The 18,923-nt window shown below is 37.9% G+C and overlaps 2 protein-coding genes across 8 annotated transcripts in view; one reads left to right on the top strand and one right to left on the bottom strand.

Annotated features, from left to right (window-relative positions):
• Nucleotides 1-10,454, top strand: part of LOC106174099 (uncharacterized) — a 30,563-nt gene extending 20,109 nt beyond the window's left edge. For 5 of the 7 annotated variants that reach the window (XM_013555497.2, XM_013555495.2, XM_086994181.1 and 2 more), the window contains exon 2: nt 7,071-10,454. In XM_013555497.2, the coding sequence (XP_013410951.2) occupies nt 7,127-8,932 (1,806 nt within the window). In that variant the 5' untranslated portion in view covers nt 7,071-7,126 and the 3' untranslated portion in view covers nt 8,933-10,454. Of the gene's footprint in view, nt 1-49; nt 240-1,323; nt 1,421-7,070 lie in introns of those variants that run through there. The other 2 variants (XM_013555494.2, XM_013555496.2) reach the window with 2 other exon arrangements.
• Nucleotides 10,455-13,377: 2,923 nt separating this feature from the next.
• Nucleotides 13,378-17,239, bottom strand: LOC106174112 (hyaluronidase-like enzyme CsHyal). The gene is made up of 5 exons (XM_013555508.2): nt 16,662-17,239; nt 15,297-15,541; nt 14,998-15,141; nt 14,399-14,609; nt 13,378-14,232 (listed from the first exon to the last, which is right to left on the bottom strand). The coding sequence occupies exons 1-5, from the start codon at nt 17,178-17,180 to the stop codon at nt 14,065-14,067; spliced, it is 1,287 nt and encodes a 428-aa protein (XP_013410962.2). The 5' UTR covers nt 17,181-17,239; the 3' UTR covers nt 13,378-14,064.
• Nucleotides 17,240-18,923: the final 1,684 nt, after the last annotated feature.

Here is an 18,923-nt window from a genome sequence, read left to right as displayed (position 1 = left end):
GGCCTTGGCTCCCAGTCTCTCTGCATCCATTATCTTGCATCAGGCTGTGAACAGAGCAGAGGATTAGTTGGATCGATACTTTAGCAGGCGTTCGAGGCAAGATTGCCTGGAAACCGCTCCGTCGTTCATAGCAAACGTTTCGATCGAAGGGACAGCATGTAATGACCAGTTAATGCGAGTTTGAAGATGGCGTTTCTTATGTGACTTTTGAGTCCAGTGTGTAAAAGACAGGTTGTAAGGTAAGAGCGTGGTGTGGAGGCACCTCTAGGTACATATAACATGTAGGTACTGCTCGAGCGTGAAAACGAATACGAATGTTGATGTTGTTAAGCTGAGAATACCAGTTCATGTTGGAAGTGAAGTGTAGGGTATGAAGGTTACACGTAGTGTAGGTGCGCGGTTGTATACCTGATACCTATGGTGCCGCGCTGTCTTTCCAGAAGTCTTAGTATTCACTTATTTTGAAATCTTTCACCATAGCTTAGTTATTTTATACTAAGTAGCATCAGTGACCGCGCGAGATGTGCAATGTTTATTGTACAATTAGGAGATAAATGTAGTATACAATTAAACATTCACTAACACTGTGATGGCACTGCCAAATTCAAGTTATTAATTATTACGACGGTTGCCGAGTTGTAAAACTTTCCATCTGGTGATGTTTTCACAGCACAATTTGAAAGCAAGATAATGCAGCAATACAATGGGGAAATTGCTGCAAGTAACACCAAAGTTTGAGGTCTTTCTATGGGTTAAAGGATAGGGGTCGATCTTAGACCCTATATTGATGGTGGTATGTAGCTGCCTGATGTCCACCAGGTGTGTCAGAGGTCAGTGACAACTTGACCTGTTCTGTCAACGTGCTTCTGTAGCCTACACTATTAGAAACTTCCATGTCAATTGTTATCCACCCAAAAGGCACAATGTTTGATATACGTGTAGGTGGTTAGGGGGGTTCCTTCATAGTTTTGACAAATTAATTACGCTATCAAGACATGCAGAATAAAGCTAGTGACAGAGGGGACATCTGACAGTCCTGTTGGTAGTGACGCACGAGGGATATGACTGTAAAAGAATGATTTTAAAAATGTTTGTCATGCCGATCGTTTTCCCATATTACTAGGGGCCTTAACAAATAGGCAATATACACAATATGTTAGCTATTCAGAAGCTATTAATATAACTGTTTTATCCTTACCCATAATTAGCCAGCTATTCAGAAGATATTAATATAATTGTTATATCCCTGTTTATTACAAGTGCTTGGTGATTGGGTGATCTATAGGCGAAAGGTGGTGGGAAATTATATCGGGGCATCATATACATTCTGCTGCTGCCAGCCTCTCCTCTCCTCAGAGTACGCGCTGACTAAAATATGAACTGCATTTAGAAAGGAATAGAGCTGATGGGGTTTTCTCAAGTAAGTAATTATACATACTGTTTGAATGGAACTTCAGATGTGGCTCTTATAATTAACTTAAGCGTTAGCGAAGGGCAGGGCAGTAGTGTTAATTAGGTCGAATTCTTTGGCATTTCAATGAAATAAATGAAGCGAGGATCTGTATTTTTTCCGCACTGAATGCATCTTAAGTCTACCCTATATGAGAGGTCCACCTGCCCTTTCTCACTCCAGTCAGGCTTTCCTTCAGTGGCCCTCTGACGTCAATGACTTCCACATTATTACCGGACAAGGACCCTCATTTGGATCTTGAAAAATCTTTAGAGGATATTCGATGCCAGCGCTACCGCCCCTTATGGTGTCGCGTGGTTCTAGACTTACCATGTAGTCAGAGGATAGTACACATTGTACATTATAATTCGAGTATTTGAGAGATATTAAGAGGGCTGATAGTGGGAAGATATACGAGGAACGCCGATAGAAGGTATAAAGCTGTTATGGAAATCTAAGTTGGTTTTTGTTTATTCTGCTGATAGAGCAACTGATTATTGACTGTTACAAAGACAATTGCATGGTTATTTTTGGTCTCTATGACCCCATCTCCATAGATTTTAGATCGATCTATCCCTGTGGGGAGTCTCACTAGATTACTGTCAGCTTAGCCGGCTTAAGCGTCTGTTCCGCCTACTAAAAGCTGTAAAGGGGTAATTATCTATGGTGCGCGCTCGGCTGACTGCAATTTAGCGTGAACCCCCAGGGAGTTAGGTCGATCTAAATCTTAATCCCTGGATCGATCTAAATCTCTGGGAATGCACCATAATACTGATTTGGTACAGTGACTAGCTCGGTGTGGCGCTGGAGGACGGTCAGCTGTGACCTGTGCTGTAACGTAAGCGGGTGGACGGCAGGCTCGAGTATTTAGAATACATTTATTTATATTTTTTGTTTTCGGTTTTCATTATTTCAATTACAAATCTCCGAATGAATAATCTTATAAAGAATTTGCTTTAATATTGCATCAGTATTTTCGTCACTTGCATTCTTTATCAGGTAGCCTTTTGTTTAAAACACAGCATGTGCAAGGCAAGCATTCCCCTGAGTTATCCCTAGGATGTGCACACATGAACTGTGGATAGACTGCCAGACAACTGTGTCCAGCACTTCACGACCAGGGCTGATGCTTGATTCTCTTTGTGTAATGAAAATAGTCAATATTACAATTAGCGTTTTTCTGACAAACGCGGTTGCAAAACGACACGTTATCTGTATACTTCCTACATACTGGAAGTAAACATATTCCAGTTCCCCAAGAATGTATTTGATAAGTATCAGAACCCCACCATGTCTTGTCAGTAAGTGACTCAGTTTTGACTGGCGCCGTTTACAACTTGGGAAGCGTCCACGTGTTCTCATATACATACGGAGTAATCTGGTTAATTGTTCATTTAATGAATATAGTGGGTTAATTGAAATACCAGGATTTAAACTAACTTATTTCGGTCTCTTAGGGCGGTATGATTTATTCTCCAAAATGCTAAACACCGACGCTATGGCACACCCATTTAATTTGCCTGGCACTCACTAGTGATATTTACGCATTTTCACTAATGGTTTAATTGGGCCAATAAAACTTATGTATTTCAACAGTGTCAGTTCAACCCATGGCAGTCTCCCGCTGGGGCACGTACATGTCGGACTCTCTGGAACCTGGATGTCAACTCACAGACTCCTCTCATTCCTTGCCAGCCTTCAGGAAGGCTCATATGATCCTCCACCATGCAGTATTCTTGTTTGGAAAGGGAAGCCAGAGCTAAATTATGCATGTAGACATACGCTAGAGAAATGCATGTTGACACATATTCTATGGGGACTGATTTCAAAGTTGTAGCTCTGAGTCATGTCTGCCCTTCACACACGGGGTGCCCAGTGTCAGCACCAAGGTTTTAAAGAGCACATGCTCATGCCATCAAGCTCACGTGGTGATCGATCAACATGACGTAATGCTAGGGTAAAGTGACGTTAATTGTACATACAAACCCGGACGGTTTATGACGTTTTAACTTTGACTGACAGTCAGCTGATAAACCTATCCAATGTTCACATGTGAGCGTGACACAGAGCCACTACAAAAGTATGTTAGTAATAAACGGTGTATTGAGCGTGCATGCGCGTGTGCGGCTGTGGTTATCCAAATGCACGTGGAAAGAGTGGATAGGAATAACTATGATATTAATAATAAGGAGATCGTTTTTAAAGAGAGAAAGCGTGGCACGAGTGATCACAAGACTGACGCACAACTGAATAAAAAAAAAAGATTCTTTAGAAGCGATTTATTTTTATTATCATTACACAAGAGAAAATGCAAAGCCTATTTCAACGCAGCAATGCCATTGTTGGCTTACAAGTAAAAATGATTGCTGATGCATCAGTTGCATGAATACACTAGTCCGCCTTCCGTCATTGTATTAACTCTCTTCACTGTAAACACCACCAATGTAAACGATGCTCCTCTTTGTCTACCCGCTGTCTAACCATTTTGTTTCAAATGTTTCACTAAATATATTAACATCAAAAGAGAAATATCCACTGCAATCAGAGCTCACAAAGGACCAATCGGTCAAACATGATAGCTGGAGCCCCCCTACCTTTGATCTGGCTATTTTCTAGTTCTTTCCTCAGCGTGTATCTGATTACTGGGATTTCTAGGGGGATTACTGGGGGATCAATATGTCTCGGTCAGCAGACTGTTCTTTTACTATTACATGGGGTACGGGAAGTAACCGCGCGGCAATTTAGTCTGAGATGAGCGCCTGTTTGGTATGGTTCTGGGCTTAATGTGCATGATAGTAAAACAAAGGCGGATTACAGAAAACATTACAAAATTGACCACTTGACCGCCTTGTGGCCATAACTGACCCCTTGTCGAGGATATTTGAAACAAAGGCCACACCACTGGCAGCGGACATTAATTACGGCGATTGTATGATTCTCTTGAGGTGTTGTGTTATCTGACCTTCACTGGCTACCATCCTTTGGGATATTTTCTTTGAAATAATAGTCTGGAAAATGATCGATGTAATTTGACTGTAAGTGTCGGGATATCTGTGTAGTTATCTGTAAACTCGCACAGGATGTCAACGGAATAATTCATGGGTCATTGAGCATATCGATTTTAAACAAAATTGAACAGTAGTATGTATTAGAAGTATTAAAACATGGAAAGTATAAACAGATAAATGAGCAACTTCCCATAGAATATATGAGAATTGTGATCAGATTTGATAACTAATCAAAGTATATTGGAATATTTAGCTTGGCCTCAATGCGATAGACCGTTAGTAGCTGGCGGAAACCGTGTTTTTACTTTAAACATTTGCGTAGATCAAAATGCCAATATAAAACCAATGATTTTGTCTAAGTGCAATGCCAATTCATAAAATCTAGAGGTTGCACACAATATTGAATAATCTATTCAGAATTTGGCGAAAGCAAAAAATCGATTTACATTGGCAAGTGCAGAATAGTCTAATCTTAACCCCCACTCAAATAATAATATAATTAATTAATTTTATAGTATAACATTAACAATTGTAATTTATTATTCTACATATGTAAACATATATAAATGTATATCCTTATATATTATGTATATAATGTAGTCTAGTGAGCCTGCTAATGTATTCATATAATTTAGTGCTCAATAAACTTATAATTATTATTAAATATTCTAACCAAATTAATACTTGTGATCGCGGCTGGTGGCGAAAATAGATCAAAACTGTTCTCGCCTTGACTACTGTAACAGTCTACTTGTTGGCATTCCAGACTACCATAAAAACTCAAGTCCGTTTAAAAAGCATGTGCTAGATTCTTATGCAAGGCAAATAGGCCGGCGTACATTACACCAATCCTGTACCATCTTCGTTGGCTACCTATTTGACAAATGGTGACTTCAAGTCTTAGAGTTTAATTGTTATCTTTTAAGATTTTAAAAAGGAACGCAGAGGTATACATGCATATTGCACTTAACGTTCATTGTCTTAACTTTACACAATGTAACAGTTTAAGATAATTTCTTTAAATTGGCTTTACCGTTTATTGGACTTTTATAGACATTAAAATTTGTCAACTTGTCTCGTCGTTTGTGAGACGCTTACTTTCACTAATTCATATTTGTGTAATTTGAGCGCAGCACTAGAAGTAATAGATGCTTTATTTGTGTCATTAGAGGCCCGTACTCGGAGTAGTACATGCCTTATTTCCCCGGGTACAAAGACGTCTTTGTTGACTGAATAAGTGCGCAATGACACACAGTTAACACAGAAACGTCTAGAACTTAGCAAATTGAAATTAAAATAAAAGACAACGTCTCAATGACTGTCTTTATGTTAGCGGTGACTTCATAACGAATGGTGACTCACATCTCTAATGGCCTGGGTTATCCCACTCAGGGCACTTTGAATTATTACCGTATTAAAGCTTATGGGCGAGTCAATCCACAGCGTGAGGATGTGTATACTTTGGAATATAGAACAGAAAAAGGACATGTTAATTTGTATTCATGTAAGCTAATGGCTCTTGTCTCCTATTATAGCCACGTATACTCAGTATCAATCAAAACCACTGTGATTGCAGAGGTGTTGAATAAGCAACGTACTAATGATGAAAAAGTCATCGAATTAGATAAAGAGAAGTCTAAAAGAATTCTGTATTGATTGATGTCTCTTGCACAGTACAGAGGCTGTTTTCTAATAGATGTTAAGATCATGTTAAAAAGCCTGACTTATGCATATAGTTTCCACATCACCAGGTAACGGCTTCACTTCGCCTACTGTATTTTTTCTTTCCCCTTTCTTCTATACTTACCTCACACAGCAATAACGTGTACTGGCCTAGAAATAGGCTTACTAGTCATGGCCAATGGGAAGGATAAGATGAAAAGGGCATTTATTCAAAATTGACAATGGTTCTTGGAGATCTAGTCCACTGAATGCATATACATACACGTATATTCTCACACTCACAGGTAAAACTACATGTATATACTCATTTGCCAAACTGTTGTAATATTTACAAAGGAAACAAGGAACACGTTGCCAGGATTTCTGGAAACCAAGAGAACGAGATGACTTCGAACGCACATAGACGCAGGCACCTGTATTGGCAAAGCTAACAGCAGATGGCAATGGTTTCTCAGTTTTATTGAACTCCATGGCATGCCTCAAAACAGCCAATACAATACTTTAAGAGAATTGAAATGACGAATTGCTTTGAAGACACTGGAAGTAAATGGAACACCTTGAAAAATCAATACACTAGGAATCGCATGCTTTGTATTTCTGTGCTAAAGAGTTAAGTGCATCAAACCGTGTTGGCGCTGTAAACGGCACAATGCGTCCTGAAGATATTTCAAGTTCATTGAAGTGTTTTGCTTAGATAAATTATGTGCGTTCTACGGGAAATGGGGATTATCTAAAAATTAATTAACGTGAATTTTGATAGCCTTTATTTTTCATGTTTTCAAAAAAAATTTACAAAACGAGGCGTTTTGTGAAAAATTAATGAAGATGTATATTTTTAAGACCAGCTCCAAGACCAACGTAACCCATGAAAAATTTGGTCAGTAATAAAAATGGATAATTTAATCTAAACTTTCTGTTTTATTTTTCAGACGACTCCCGTACCGCTGAACATCCTGTGGCCTAAAGAGGTGCATCTGCTGCCACCATGAAACTCAAGCAGTTTATGGCCAATACATTACCACGTGCCAGGGGAAAATCGAAACGCAAACAGCAGTCTTTATCTTCTGCCCAGGAGCTGACACAAGTGCAACCCACGGCAGACCCACATAACATACAGCAAAACGGACCACAGGTGGCGCTATCGGTACACATCAATAGATATGTTGCAGGAAGTGAACTTGATAACAAGGACGTGGCACGCAATTACAGCGATCCACTTTTTGTAAATTTAAACTTCAGTGAACGCCAGAGCAAATGCGCATGCTATAAGCATGTGATCATAGACGGGCACAATTTCCCGCCATTGCACGACAAAAACGCAGAAAACTGTCCTGCGGACTTTGATCTTACTTCCAGTTGGACAGATAATAATTACAATACACTTCCCAGAGTTAGGCCAAGAATTAAGACGAACCCTTGGTTACCGTCTCCTAGGTCATCGCCCAGTACATCACCAGGGTCAACGCGCACGACGTCATCCACTGTCTCATCTCCGGCCGACGGCAGCCAAGCAGCACTGGAAGATTCTGCACTGGAAGAGCCAAGCTCAACTTCGGGTGAGTGTAACGAGGAATCCAAAGAGCTATCTAAAACGAAGGATTATTTCCCCACAGATCATCTTTGTGGTGAAATGCCGTCGCTTGACAGCTCAATTATGACGTCGATGACCTCTGATAGCGGGCGGTTCTCTATGACTGGAAGTGGTGTGAGTTCTTTGGTCAGTTCCACCATGTCTGATGGCTGCGAGCCAGCGACCAGTCAAGCACCTTCAGACGTGAAGCCCCTAGAGGCAATATGTTTGTCAGATGCCGTACAAACACCAGATACAATCTGTGACACAAATGAAAGTCGCCTATCAGCTTTATCTCAAGCACCAGACATATACATTCGCACTGAAGCAGGACAGAGCGTACAACAAGAAGAAGAAGAACCAGATCTCCTGATTCAGTTTCAAAGTCTCATTCCCAATGATGATGAAGAAGATATAAACTATGAGGAATTGTTTGAAAAGAACATCGAATTGGTGACCTCGGAGAGCGGCTTTTCTTTCGACCAGTGTGTCATGGATGAAGAGGGCAGTCTAAGTGACGACTTCCTGGAATCAGGAGTGGACATTTTTGCTGATGAGTGTACAGATGAGTTTCTCTTTCAAACGGCAACAGGCCGCGATTTTGAAGATAAAACTGACAGGTCTGAGACCTGTGATAACCAACAAGAGGAACATGGTGCTGTAATCGTGGAGAAAGGCCAACTGCTGGCGACCCCTGCAAGGATGCATGGGAGTTACTACGATCAACTTGTCGAGGATATCTGCAAAGACGCCATTGCAGCTGCTAAAATCGAGATCAAGACTGAAATCGATTATCCGTCGAAATTAAATCTTTCAGATGACTGTTGTATTAATGAACCCGCTTTGGGTCGAGATAATTGTACTGCGTCGCTGGTGAATAAGAGTAAAGAAAGTTTTCGTACCGATACAAAAGAGAGCCTACAAGAAAAAGTGAGGCGTTTGAAGGCCGGTAGACGCATCATTGAAGAGAAAATAAGAGAGGCCCAGGAAGAGGAGCAGCTTCGTCTTGAACAGCGCATGCGCTTCCAGAGGCAAATCACACTCCACCGGAAAGAGATGTTGCTTAAAACTCTCGGAAATTTACGGGAAAAGTTGGCAGACCAATGTACACGCCTGCAAGCCAGCTATAATAACGTGCTAGAGATGCAGAGAAATATCCTTCGACAGCATTCTCGTGGCGACCTAATGCTGAGCGGGTCAACATTTGAGCTCACTGTGTGAACTATCCAAGTTCAAAAACCAAATGTAAAAAACGGAACGCTTGGGCGCCCAGAAAGCAAGCTAAAGAGTGAAAAGAAATAAAAAAAGGAAATCGTGATGAAAATATTCTAACACATTGTCGTGCTACTTTATACTTGAGCTGAATCACGTAACGGGGGTACATAAATTGGTAATATATGTATATTGAACATCACGCTAGTATGTGCTATGTGAATAACATTTTTTTTTGTCAATTTACATGAGTATGTGAAGTAGGTTAAAACACTGATATATGTTGGCTTTTCAAAACGTACCAGAATAATACCGTGCAGAACATTGATTACCTGAAAATGTGAACTTGATGCTTGGCATGTTCATCACGGTCGTGTTGATATCAAACAAAACAAGGAATTTGTTTGTCTAAGATCGATGTGCTGATATGTAATATTGAGTATTTGCATGTAAATTATTGTAGGTGTGAAGATACCGTGGTGCAATTTAATTCATTATAAAGGAGATTGGTAAATCATTATTTTCATCATATGTGTCTAACACAATGTAAAGCATTTTAAAATGCGACTATGTAGTGGCTGAATGTGGAATGCTGCCGGTTTATTAATGTTAAACTTTTAATATTCCATATTGATATCTCTATAGTGCTTCACATATACAAGAACATGTTCAATGCAAATTTCGTTACGTGTTACCATATCAGAAGTTCATTAAAAATGAGACGGCTTTCACGACAATCTTCAACTTCAGAGACATCTAGGGGAATAAGTTGAAGACCAAAGAAACTTGATGGCCATTGTTTATGCAGGTTTTAGCCTGCAGCTTTACAATAGTCAGCTAATTAGATGTTATTTTAATGAGTACTGATATCACCTCCTGTTGGCACAATATTATGTGTTCTGAGACTACAGATCTACAAGCACACATGTGCATGATGTCTTTCAGAAAGAAGGTTGTCAGTATTTGAAGTATTTAATTATTATAGTTATTTTGTTGCTTTTCCCGTCTTTTAATTTTCTGTGATATTTGGATACAATTGTGGTTTGGAACTGTGTTAGAGGCATGTCATATACACCATATCCACTTCAAAGCCGTGTGGACTGTATAATGTATCCAAGGTGCCAAACGTAGGAATTCTCCGAGAAAACTAACACTTATGAAGAATTTCTCTTTAGACTACCTGGGGTAAACGACATTTGTCTAATCAACATTTGATCCACCTTTCACGACAGTTGCCATAAATGTGCTACAATCTTGGAAATAAGCAATTCTTTTATAGCGTGGTCGGGTTTTTCAATGGCCGTCATCACTTTAAGCACTGAGTTCCTGGTTGAGCGTGAATCAAAACTGTGTCAAGATGTTAAACAGGTGGCGAGGTTTGATATTTCAAATTATTTTGGCAACATTTAATGATGGCATTTACCTGTAAAAAAGATCATAAAGCTGTTCTTAGATATTTTTAACAAGATGTGATTTATCTACTTGTAAGTAAAAAAACGTGTATTAAAATATTGCGCTTTGTCTCTTAAAACGCATTTTTCACATTGCACTCCCGGCCATGCAGCTCAACTTCTGCTTTTCCTGGTGAAAAGTCTGGGATGCCTTGGTCCGGGCCTCTGCGTAGGCACACCGGCTCGGGCATACCTGTACTTGTAAGACTGCAGACTGTTCCTCGTGACACAATAATCCGTCTAGCAATGTCTAGCTGCTTCGTACCAGTCGGACGCGGAGCAACAATGAGGTTACAAACGGTTCATTTGTTTGCAAATTTTTAAAACTTTCTCTGCAGCGGTTTTCAAAATATGGAGACATATTTGACAGAACCCAACTCTGTTTTATCCATGCTAGGACCACCCCAAAGAAAACTGCTTCTACTACCCAATGAAATCACCACATATTACGTAACATATTATGTAACACGTCTGATATACCTGACTACAAATTTCTCTATTCATATATCTTATGTGAGTAACAAGTTTAAAAATACATTTTACCTAGACATGGTCTTTAAACTGATATATACTCCCCTAGCAAAAAGTTTCACCCCTAACGCTATGGTAAATTGATATAAAAAATCATGTCATGAACCAATGTTCTATTTTCAACTTATAAACGAAAACTTTCACATAAACTTACAGATTGTTCAACCAATGATTTAACTAACCATAGTCTAAAAATGCAAGCCACATTTTAGTATTTTGTACAGTATCCTCTGGATTGGAGGACTCATCTGTCGCACCTGTGCGTGGAGTCAAAAAGTTCTGTAATGTTTGTGGAGTTCTGGCGTACGTCCTTATACGGTTAAAGATAGTATGAGATAATTTTTGCTTGCTCAGTTATCCGTCAGTTATCCATTTCCGCGGATATCCTACACATCCTTAATGTAGTTGTTATATATTAAATAGTAAAATAAAAACGGTGGGACCCCGTTGGGGTGCTTTTTTTGCTAGGAAATTATATTTCATCTTAAATGTCAAGTCTGTATATTAATATATTATAAATAAATAAGTAAAGCACATTTTGCAAAATGTTGTATCTAGATTTTTACATGTGGAAGAGAAGAAGAATATAGTAACTAGCATAGGGTTTGGACAATTTAAATAACCGCGAACTATGGGTACGACAAATAAGTAAAGGTGTACATATATTATTACACATCAAACTAAACAGAGTAAAGAAAGTAACCGTCAACGCCTAGATTGTAGATGCAAGTAATCAAGTCTAGGAGCAAGTTTTAAAATTAATATTCAAGTGGAGCTGAGGGTATATAATATGTGACCCGTAACAAGTCTGGAATTCTTACTATGATCAATGAGTGCCAGACACCATATTTATAGCTGCGCGAGAGCGAGTTGCAAAGAATAGAAATAAAAAAGTGAAGGCAAAACAATTCACCGGTTTGTCAAAAAAGATTGTAAAATTAGTAGAATTGCGTGTACATAGTTATTTTCAAAATTGATAATACGATAAAATACTGCAATGAACGAAAATTAGTTATAACAGACTTGGGCTGCAATATTTGCTCTTAGGGCTCTTTCACAACATGATTGTGACGGGGTCCACAAATTTCATTACATTGTGCTTGTGGAGACAGCAATGATCGATAGAGGGAGCTCACTTGCTTGATTTTTCTTATCACTTCTCATAAGTGCCAAAACTTTATCTTAACTCGACATGTTTGTACTACATACACTTATTTTCAATGAGTCCGAATGAAGAAGTGACTAAATCAGAGAATTAGAAAATATACTCAAATCAATGATCTGATTTTTTTCTTCAGTCAACAGCTAATATTTCGATGTCTATCAGGACATCTTCTTCAGGGAATGAAGAAGATGTCCTGATAGACATCGTAATATTGGAGGTAAAACCTATCTCAATATTAGCTGTTGACTGAAGAAAAAATCACATCATTCTTATAACTTAACACAGCTGATGAAATTTCTCTGACTTACATACTCAAATCAATATTAGGCCCTGCTCGTGAACTGTCGGTATTTATTCAGTGGGTATCTACTAAATGCGTTCAGAAAAAAATTAGAATCAGTTAATGATAATATTTTTTCTTAAAAGAACAAATTGCTATTCATTTTCATACGTTATACTTCAGTGGCAGCTACATGCTGGTTCACTACATAGCATTTGTCTTCATCAACTTATGTGAATTTAATTTACAGTGAATATGAAAAGTATCATCATGTACTACTGTAGTACATCTAACTACTACACGTCCCTGCATACGATACATTTCTTTTTAGGAATTCACGTCATTGAAGCAAGTCACCCATTAATTTTCATAACACACATTTTGTGTATTCTCTTAAGTATGTCAGTTGTCCTAATTTCCCTTGTGTTCCGTTCATGAAAGTAACGTCCGGACTAGTTTTGGTCTTACAAGGAAAAAATATAGATATTCTACATTAAATTTCTCTATTATGCAAATTGTATTGAAGAAAATTGTATCGTCTAGTACATATAAACGCTCAGCCTCTGTGAGAATTTAATGCTTTCCCCCTTATTCTTTCGTTATAAAGGCTTCTATTTTGCGAATAGCCTCCCCCTGTTCCATTTCTGCCCATAGGGTGGCTAAGAGTTAATCTTTAATTTCGTAGCTTTGTTTTACACGATATTACTTCCGCATTATGTAATAACTAACATCTTAACGAATAGGTTTCCCTTCTGTGGACTAAAACGTGCTTCTCTCCCGGCTTAAAAATCTAAATTAAACTAAAGTTTCCAAGAATTTCAGCAAGCTGAGGATATTTGGCCAGGGTAGCCAAGGCTCAGACCCTCCTCTTGTAACCGCAGTATTCATATGTGCACTCTCAGTTTTCTTTCATTCCTGCTCTGCATTCTTCCCGATGATGTGAACGACTGTGTTTTTCTTTTCTTTTCTTTTTTTAGGGGGTTGGGTTGTAAACGCCGTTTGTCGGTTCTGAGGTTTTCTCAAAACAATGAAACTAGCTGCTAATTTTAGATTATATAATTATAAACATTTCTAAAAAATACAACAGAAAACTGGAAAGTGATGCAATAAAACAGTTATTGATTTATTTAAATAATTTATATTTAATCTATATTTATATTAGATAGTGCCCGAAAGTCATCACAGGTATGTTATTTTGATAGAATCACTACAAAGGGAATAGACATCTTCAAATGTTTTGTTTATATCAGTATTGTTCCACCTGTTGGATTTCAACTGGACATGTTAACTGCCTGGTTTCGTTCTTCAGATTGATATACTGTACAAAGCCAATTTAACACTGACGATGGACTTAATGCTTTCTTGTTTCACGGGCATCGTTCATTTTTTATGGGTTTTGGAAATTGTAAAAGTAAGCTAGCCTTGCGCAATTAACGCGATGAAAAAAAAGCAAAGTTGTTCGACACGTGGAAGAGAAACAAAACCATGTCGACTCAACATAAAGTACGTACTTCATTACAGACTGGTAAGCCGCTCATTAAGCTTCATGAGCATGGTAGTTGCGTTATTGGTGGGTTTAAGAACAAGTACAAAAACGTTCAAATTGCGTGGCTTTAAAATGATTTCCATTCTTTGCACTTTACTGTGAGAAGTGGGAACACAAACAATCCTTGCCCTGCGCCCCTGGCGATCATTTTGTTCTAGTTATGATGCCTTAGCTGTTGTTCAGTATCTTCTGAACCAAAGGCCCCAGTGTGGTGGTCACATAGCGCTGGAGTAATGAGCAATGTTCCCGGGTGTCCGTTACCAGATGGTCGTCCCACAACACGATCCCATCTGTGCCTAGTGATTTCGACTGAGCAATAGTGGCATTCAATTCTATCTAAAAACAAATAGAATCCCGCATGGACATATACTATACAAATGAACGACACTGTTAAACATATTTTCAAATTATTGTTGAAGAACTTGGTAAAAATTTTGTCTGAGAATGTTAGGTTAAGCGATTTATTTTTTGCAATAAAGATACATTAATTGCAATATCTTACCAAAGAGTACCACGTGAGTGTGTCAGGGTGCCTGAATCTACTGTACAGAAATACCGGCATGGCCCTTGGACTTAAGCCGACGTACTGACGTATGCGTAGTGCCTCTTGTATCTTGTGGCGCACAAATGCCGTCTTCCATTTAATATCGTATTTTGAGTCAAGATAAGCTGATGGGAGTAAGACTGTGCTTTCCTTGAAAAGCCATTCAAGCCTGTTAAAAATTAACAGTTCGTAAGTAAATTGTTATACCTGAATGTTCACAAAAATAAGTTTTATTTATAATTTGTTGAAAGCGCATGGATGGTTTTAAAAGTGAATTTCACAATAAGATTAATTACATTGAATATAACGATGTTTATTAAGATACTGTCTACGTACTGCTGGTTTCAGCAATTCTGTTTTCACCCATTAGTATACTGCACTGCATAAATTGTTCTGACACAATAATGTAGAAATTTTAATGAGTATCTCAACACATGTATTAAAGCCTGCTTATTATTTGAAAACGACAAAATTATGCAGAAAGAGGGAGACAATGGGAGAAAGAGACAGGATAAATATCTGGAGGTAGCTAAGAAGGCTGTATCTATGATACGTACTCGTTATTTCTTTCTTTCACAATATCTGTGCAGTCGTGTATCTGTGGACCATTGTAATTGTAACAGTCTGGGTACAGGTAAAAACCCCAACGCGCCTTGGGTCTCTCGGCAAGAGCCACTTGCAGAGTGCTTAACATAAATCTCCTTCCAAATATAAAAACTTTATCGTTCACATTTTATAAAATTGTCAAATAGATAAAATTTGATTCAAATTTGACATTACTGACTTTGTTTCTTCAAAGAATAGGAGTGTTTATTAAAATTTTTAATATAAAAAGAAAAGAAAAAAGAAAACCCACTTTGCGGCAGATTGCCACTCTCTTTTCGCCTCTGATTCTACTGTGGTTTCATTCCAGTCGGGATGCCTGCTTCGTACCAGATCTAAAGATGCATTCTTATAGATTAATCTCGTATCCCATAATCTCTCCCAAGTGGGAACCCACGACTCCCAATCTATGACAGCAAGCCCGCTGAAATCTGGACTTGGGATAGATACTTTAATGTCAGCTATGCACTTCTTTAAGTGTTTCTCGATGTCAACAAGCTGAAAATAGATCAATTGCATAACGGTTAGTCTCTTCCAGATTTTTATTAATTTCTCATTGGATTTCCTATCCTAAACTCAATGCTATGTAACTAAAACATATGTATTGGTCTCAGTGCATGTTCTGATGTATGTACCTCCATACTTTCAGACACATTGTTGAGAGATGTCAACTCTCAGAAGTGATGTGAAGGACATACTTAATACAACTATGTACATGTGTACACGTCCAGTCTTGTAGGAAGGCATCGGAGCACCTTTAGAAGACGGAGTAGCCCTAGCGTACCGAAGCTATCTGAAGGTTTTTAGCAAGGTGCGCTGTCAAAACAAACGTCGTTAGGGGCCCAGTCTTGGATGGTGTTATTTTGATAAGAAAGATTTTAACCAAGGCATGAGCCGACCACACCCAAACACCAACTACATGTACATGTAGCTGCTCGAAGTGTGCCATTCAGTTAATCTGACTGCATTCAGCAAGAGTCCCCTAGAACGCAAGCTATGCGTGGAATACTTAAAACATTTTCATGAGCATTGTGAAATGTACTTGACGTTGAGGACAAAATGTGTCAGTAAAATAAACGTGCTTCTCGTAATACTCCTTTAGCGCAGTCCTTTTTTGTTAGTATTTTAATTATTAAAATAACTTAAGGATATTGTCACCCTTCGCCCAAAACTTATTAACTGCCTTGCATACATTCATTTGGATAACAAAGTTACGCCCCATATATACCGATTGCTACAGTTGTGTATCTCACCTCAAAATAGCAAGGTGTTCGATTGTCGATTAAAACTTTGAGTTGCCTATGCAACATTGCAACGAAATATAAACACCGTGTTTTATATTTGCTAGGGTTTTTTCTTTGTTTTAATTCAGCGCAAAGATAGATGCATTATTGAATAATTAGATGCAGGAAAAACCTCATTTTCGGTATCTGGATGATAATAAAGGGTTGTACAATATCCTTAAAGTGTAAATTGCGTGTAGAAGAGACATAATTTCAGAGATATCTATCAACTCAGCATTTTTTCAATGTGAGAGTTCAACCCCGTGAAGAGATGAAAGAGTTGATATGTTAAATACATTTTTGATATAGGGGGGCAAATTTATATGTAATACTACCTGCGGTAAGCCGCCATGGACTCTTGATCGGTTTTCCAATATCTTTGGATAATAACCAAGTTCGTCCTCATAGAATATATTTATAATATTTCCATTCCATTCCATATTGCTGTTTGATGTTATATTATAATGTGATAGATTCAAGTCTATTCCATATTGTACGCACTTTAAAGAAGGGACGTTCCAAATAACAAAAAATGTTTTGTTCCCAATCTTTGGGGTTTTTTCACTTTCCGTCCAATAATCGAGCGTATGGTCTCCATGTAAGTGTCCAGATGTGTTGAAAGGTGAATCAGTACGAATTATGCGGGTAGCGTGCGATTCCTTGGTCTGGTTGACTGTCGCAGTAAGAATACGTTCTGACTGATCTGGGAATGTCACGCGTGAATTGCTGCCGTAGTCCCTGACAACATACGGAATGCTTTGCCAATTTGTAATAAAGCCCACACGGAGACAGCCCTGGTGAAACCAGAAAATGGAGACCAGGACGAAAAAGAAAAGCGTAGTTTGAGCTTCCATTTGTGTGCACACTTAATAGTACAGGTTATAATACAGAGGTCTATCACATACTAACTGCTCACGAGGCTATCTAAGTTATGAAGTTTTACGATGATAAAGTTGAAGGGGCTGCAGTGTAATTCAGGGCGCTTTTATTGCTTTATTGCCCTATTTACGAGCGATAAACTTGTATACTATAAAGAAGAGGTTCGTTGATTACCTATGCAGTTGGTGGAATCTGAAGATGGGCTTATCAACCACTTCATGATCTACATGTATTATCTGGACACAATTGCGGGAATTAGTCAGTCTCAATTACTGCAATTGGACAGCTTAAGTCGTTAAGTAGTCATACAGTTTATAACTAGTTTGTATCACCTACTGAAACAAAATATCCATGAAATAAAGAATAATGAAAATGAACAACAATTGTTGGCGTGTGTTTCAAATTTATCACAATATCAGACTTACATTTGTAACCCAGTTGAGAAATGTTCCGTTTTTGATCAAGTACATGTGGCTTTTACAGTCCATGAAACTGAATCACATGCTAGCTTTTCTATGTCCATGTTACCTATATAGTACACGATTTTCGTTATGTGAATTTGAACTCTCATGGTCCTGAAACTGTAATTGTATTGACCATGTTACCTGTTGATTGACTGTGCTGTTATTCCATAATTATTTATTATTGCATCAAAATTGACAAAATGCCTTATTTTCTGCATATTTATTTTCTGTTTTTCAGCTTTGCTGCCTTGTTTTCTATTCATTTTAATCACTGCGCATGTTTATGTTGTCACTGTATCTTTCTACTCATTTTAATTATTGTACATGTTAGTATTTATTATTACACTGTATTTTTATGTTATTACTGTATGTGTCTGCATATATCAATGTTTTTGACTAAGTTGTCCTTGTACAAATATGCATATATTCTGATCACTGTGTACAGTTTTGGTTGTCACTGATATTATTTGTGTTTATATATATTATGATTGAAGTGTTCAATATGTGTTATTTCTTTGTGTCTGTATAATGTTTTCCCATCACTGTATTTGTTCGTGTTGTTGTTTCTATACATTTGTAACTGTACATGTTTGTATTTATTCTGATCACTGTGTATGTTTCTGACTGATGTGTACATTCTGTGTTGTCAGTGTATGTGTCTGTTTAATTTTATAGTCCTACCACCTATGTTTGTATATATTCTGATCACTGTGGATGTTTGCATTGTGACTGTATTATTTTTGTATTCATTTGAATACTGTGCATGTTTGTGTTGTCACTGTACATGTTTGTATTTATATGATCACTGTGTATGTTCATATTCTTAATGTGTTTTTTTGTATATATTGTGATCATTGTTTAAGTCTTTGTTGTCACTGTACACATTTTCATACCCCAATATATTCTCATTGCTGCTGTGTACAGCATTTGTTGTCACTATTAAAATTTGGGTTTATATGTACTCTAATTGACATGTTAAATCTGTGTTAACACTGTGTGTGCCTTTATAATATATTCTGATCTCTGTGGTGATGTGTGTTTTCACTGTATGTGTTCATATGTATTCTAATCACTGTGTATATCTATATTGTCGCTGCATGTGTTCGTATATGTGTATGTCTGTGTTTTCACTATTATATATTTGTGCTCATTTTGATTACTGTGCACATTTGAGTTATCACTATACATTTTAATATTTATATTGATCACTGTGTATGTTTGTGTTATTACTGTATGTGATCAATATGTATGTCT

The sequence above is a fragment of the Lingula anatina genome, chromosome 8 (genome assembly GCF_051362555.1).
Source record: "Lingula anatina isolate TDL-2025a chromosome 8, LinAna3.0, whole genome shotgun sequence".
Lineage (NCBI taxonomy): Eukaryota > Metazoa > Brachiopoda > Lingulata > Lingulida > Lingulidae > Lingula > Lingula anatina.
The sequence above is the reverse complement of the archived record's forward strand: the minus strand, read 5'-3'. Positions and strand labels throughout refer to the sequence as shown.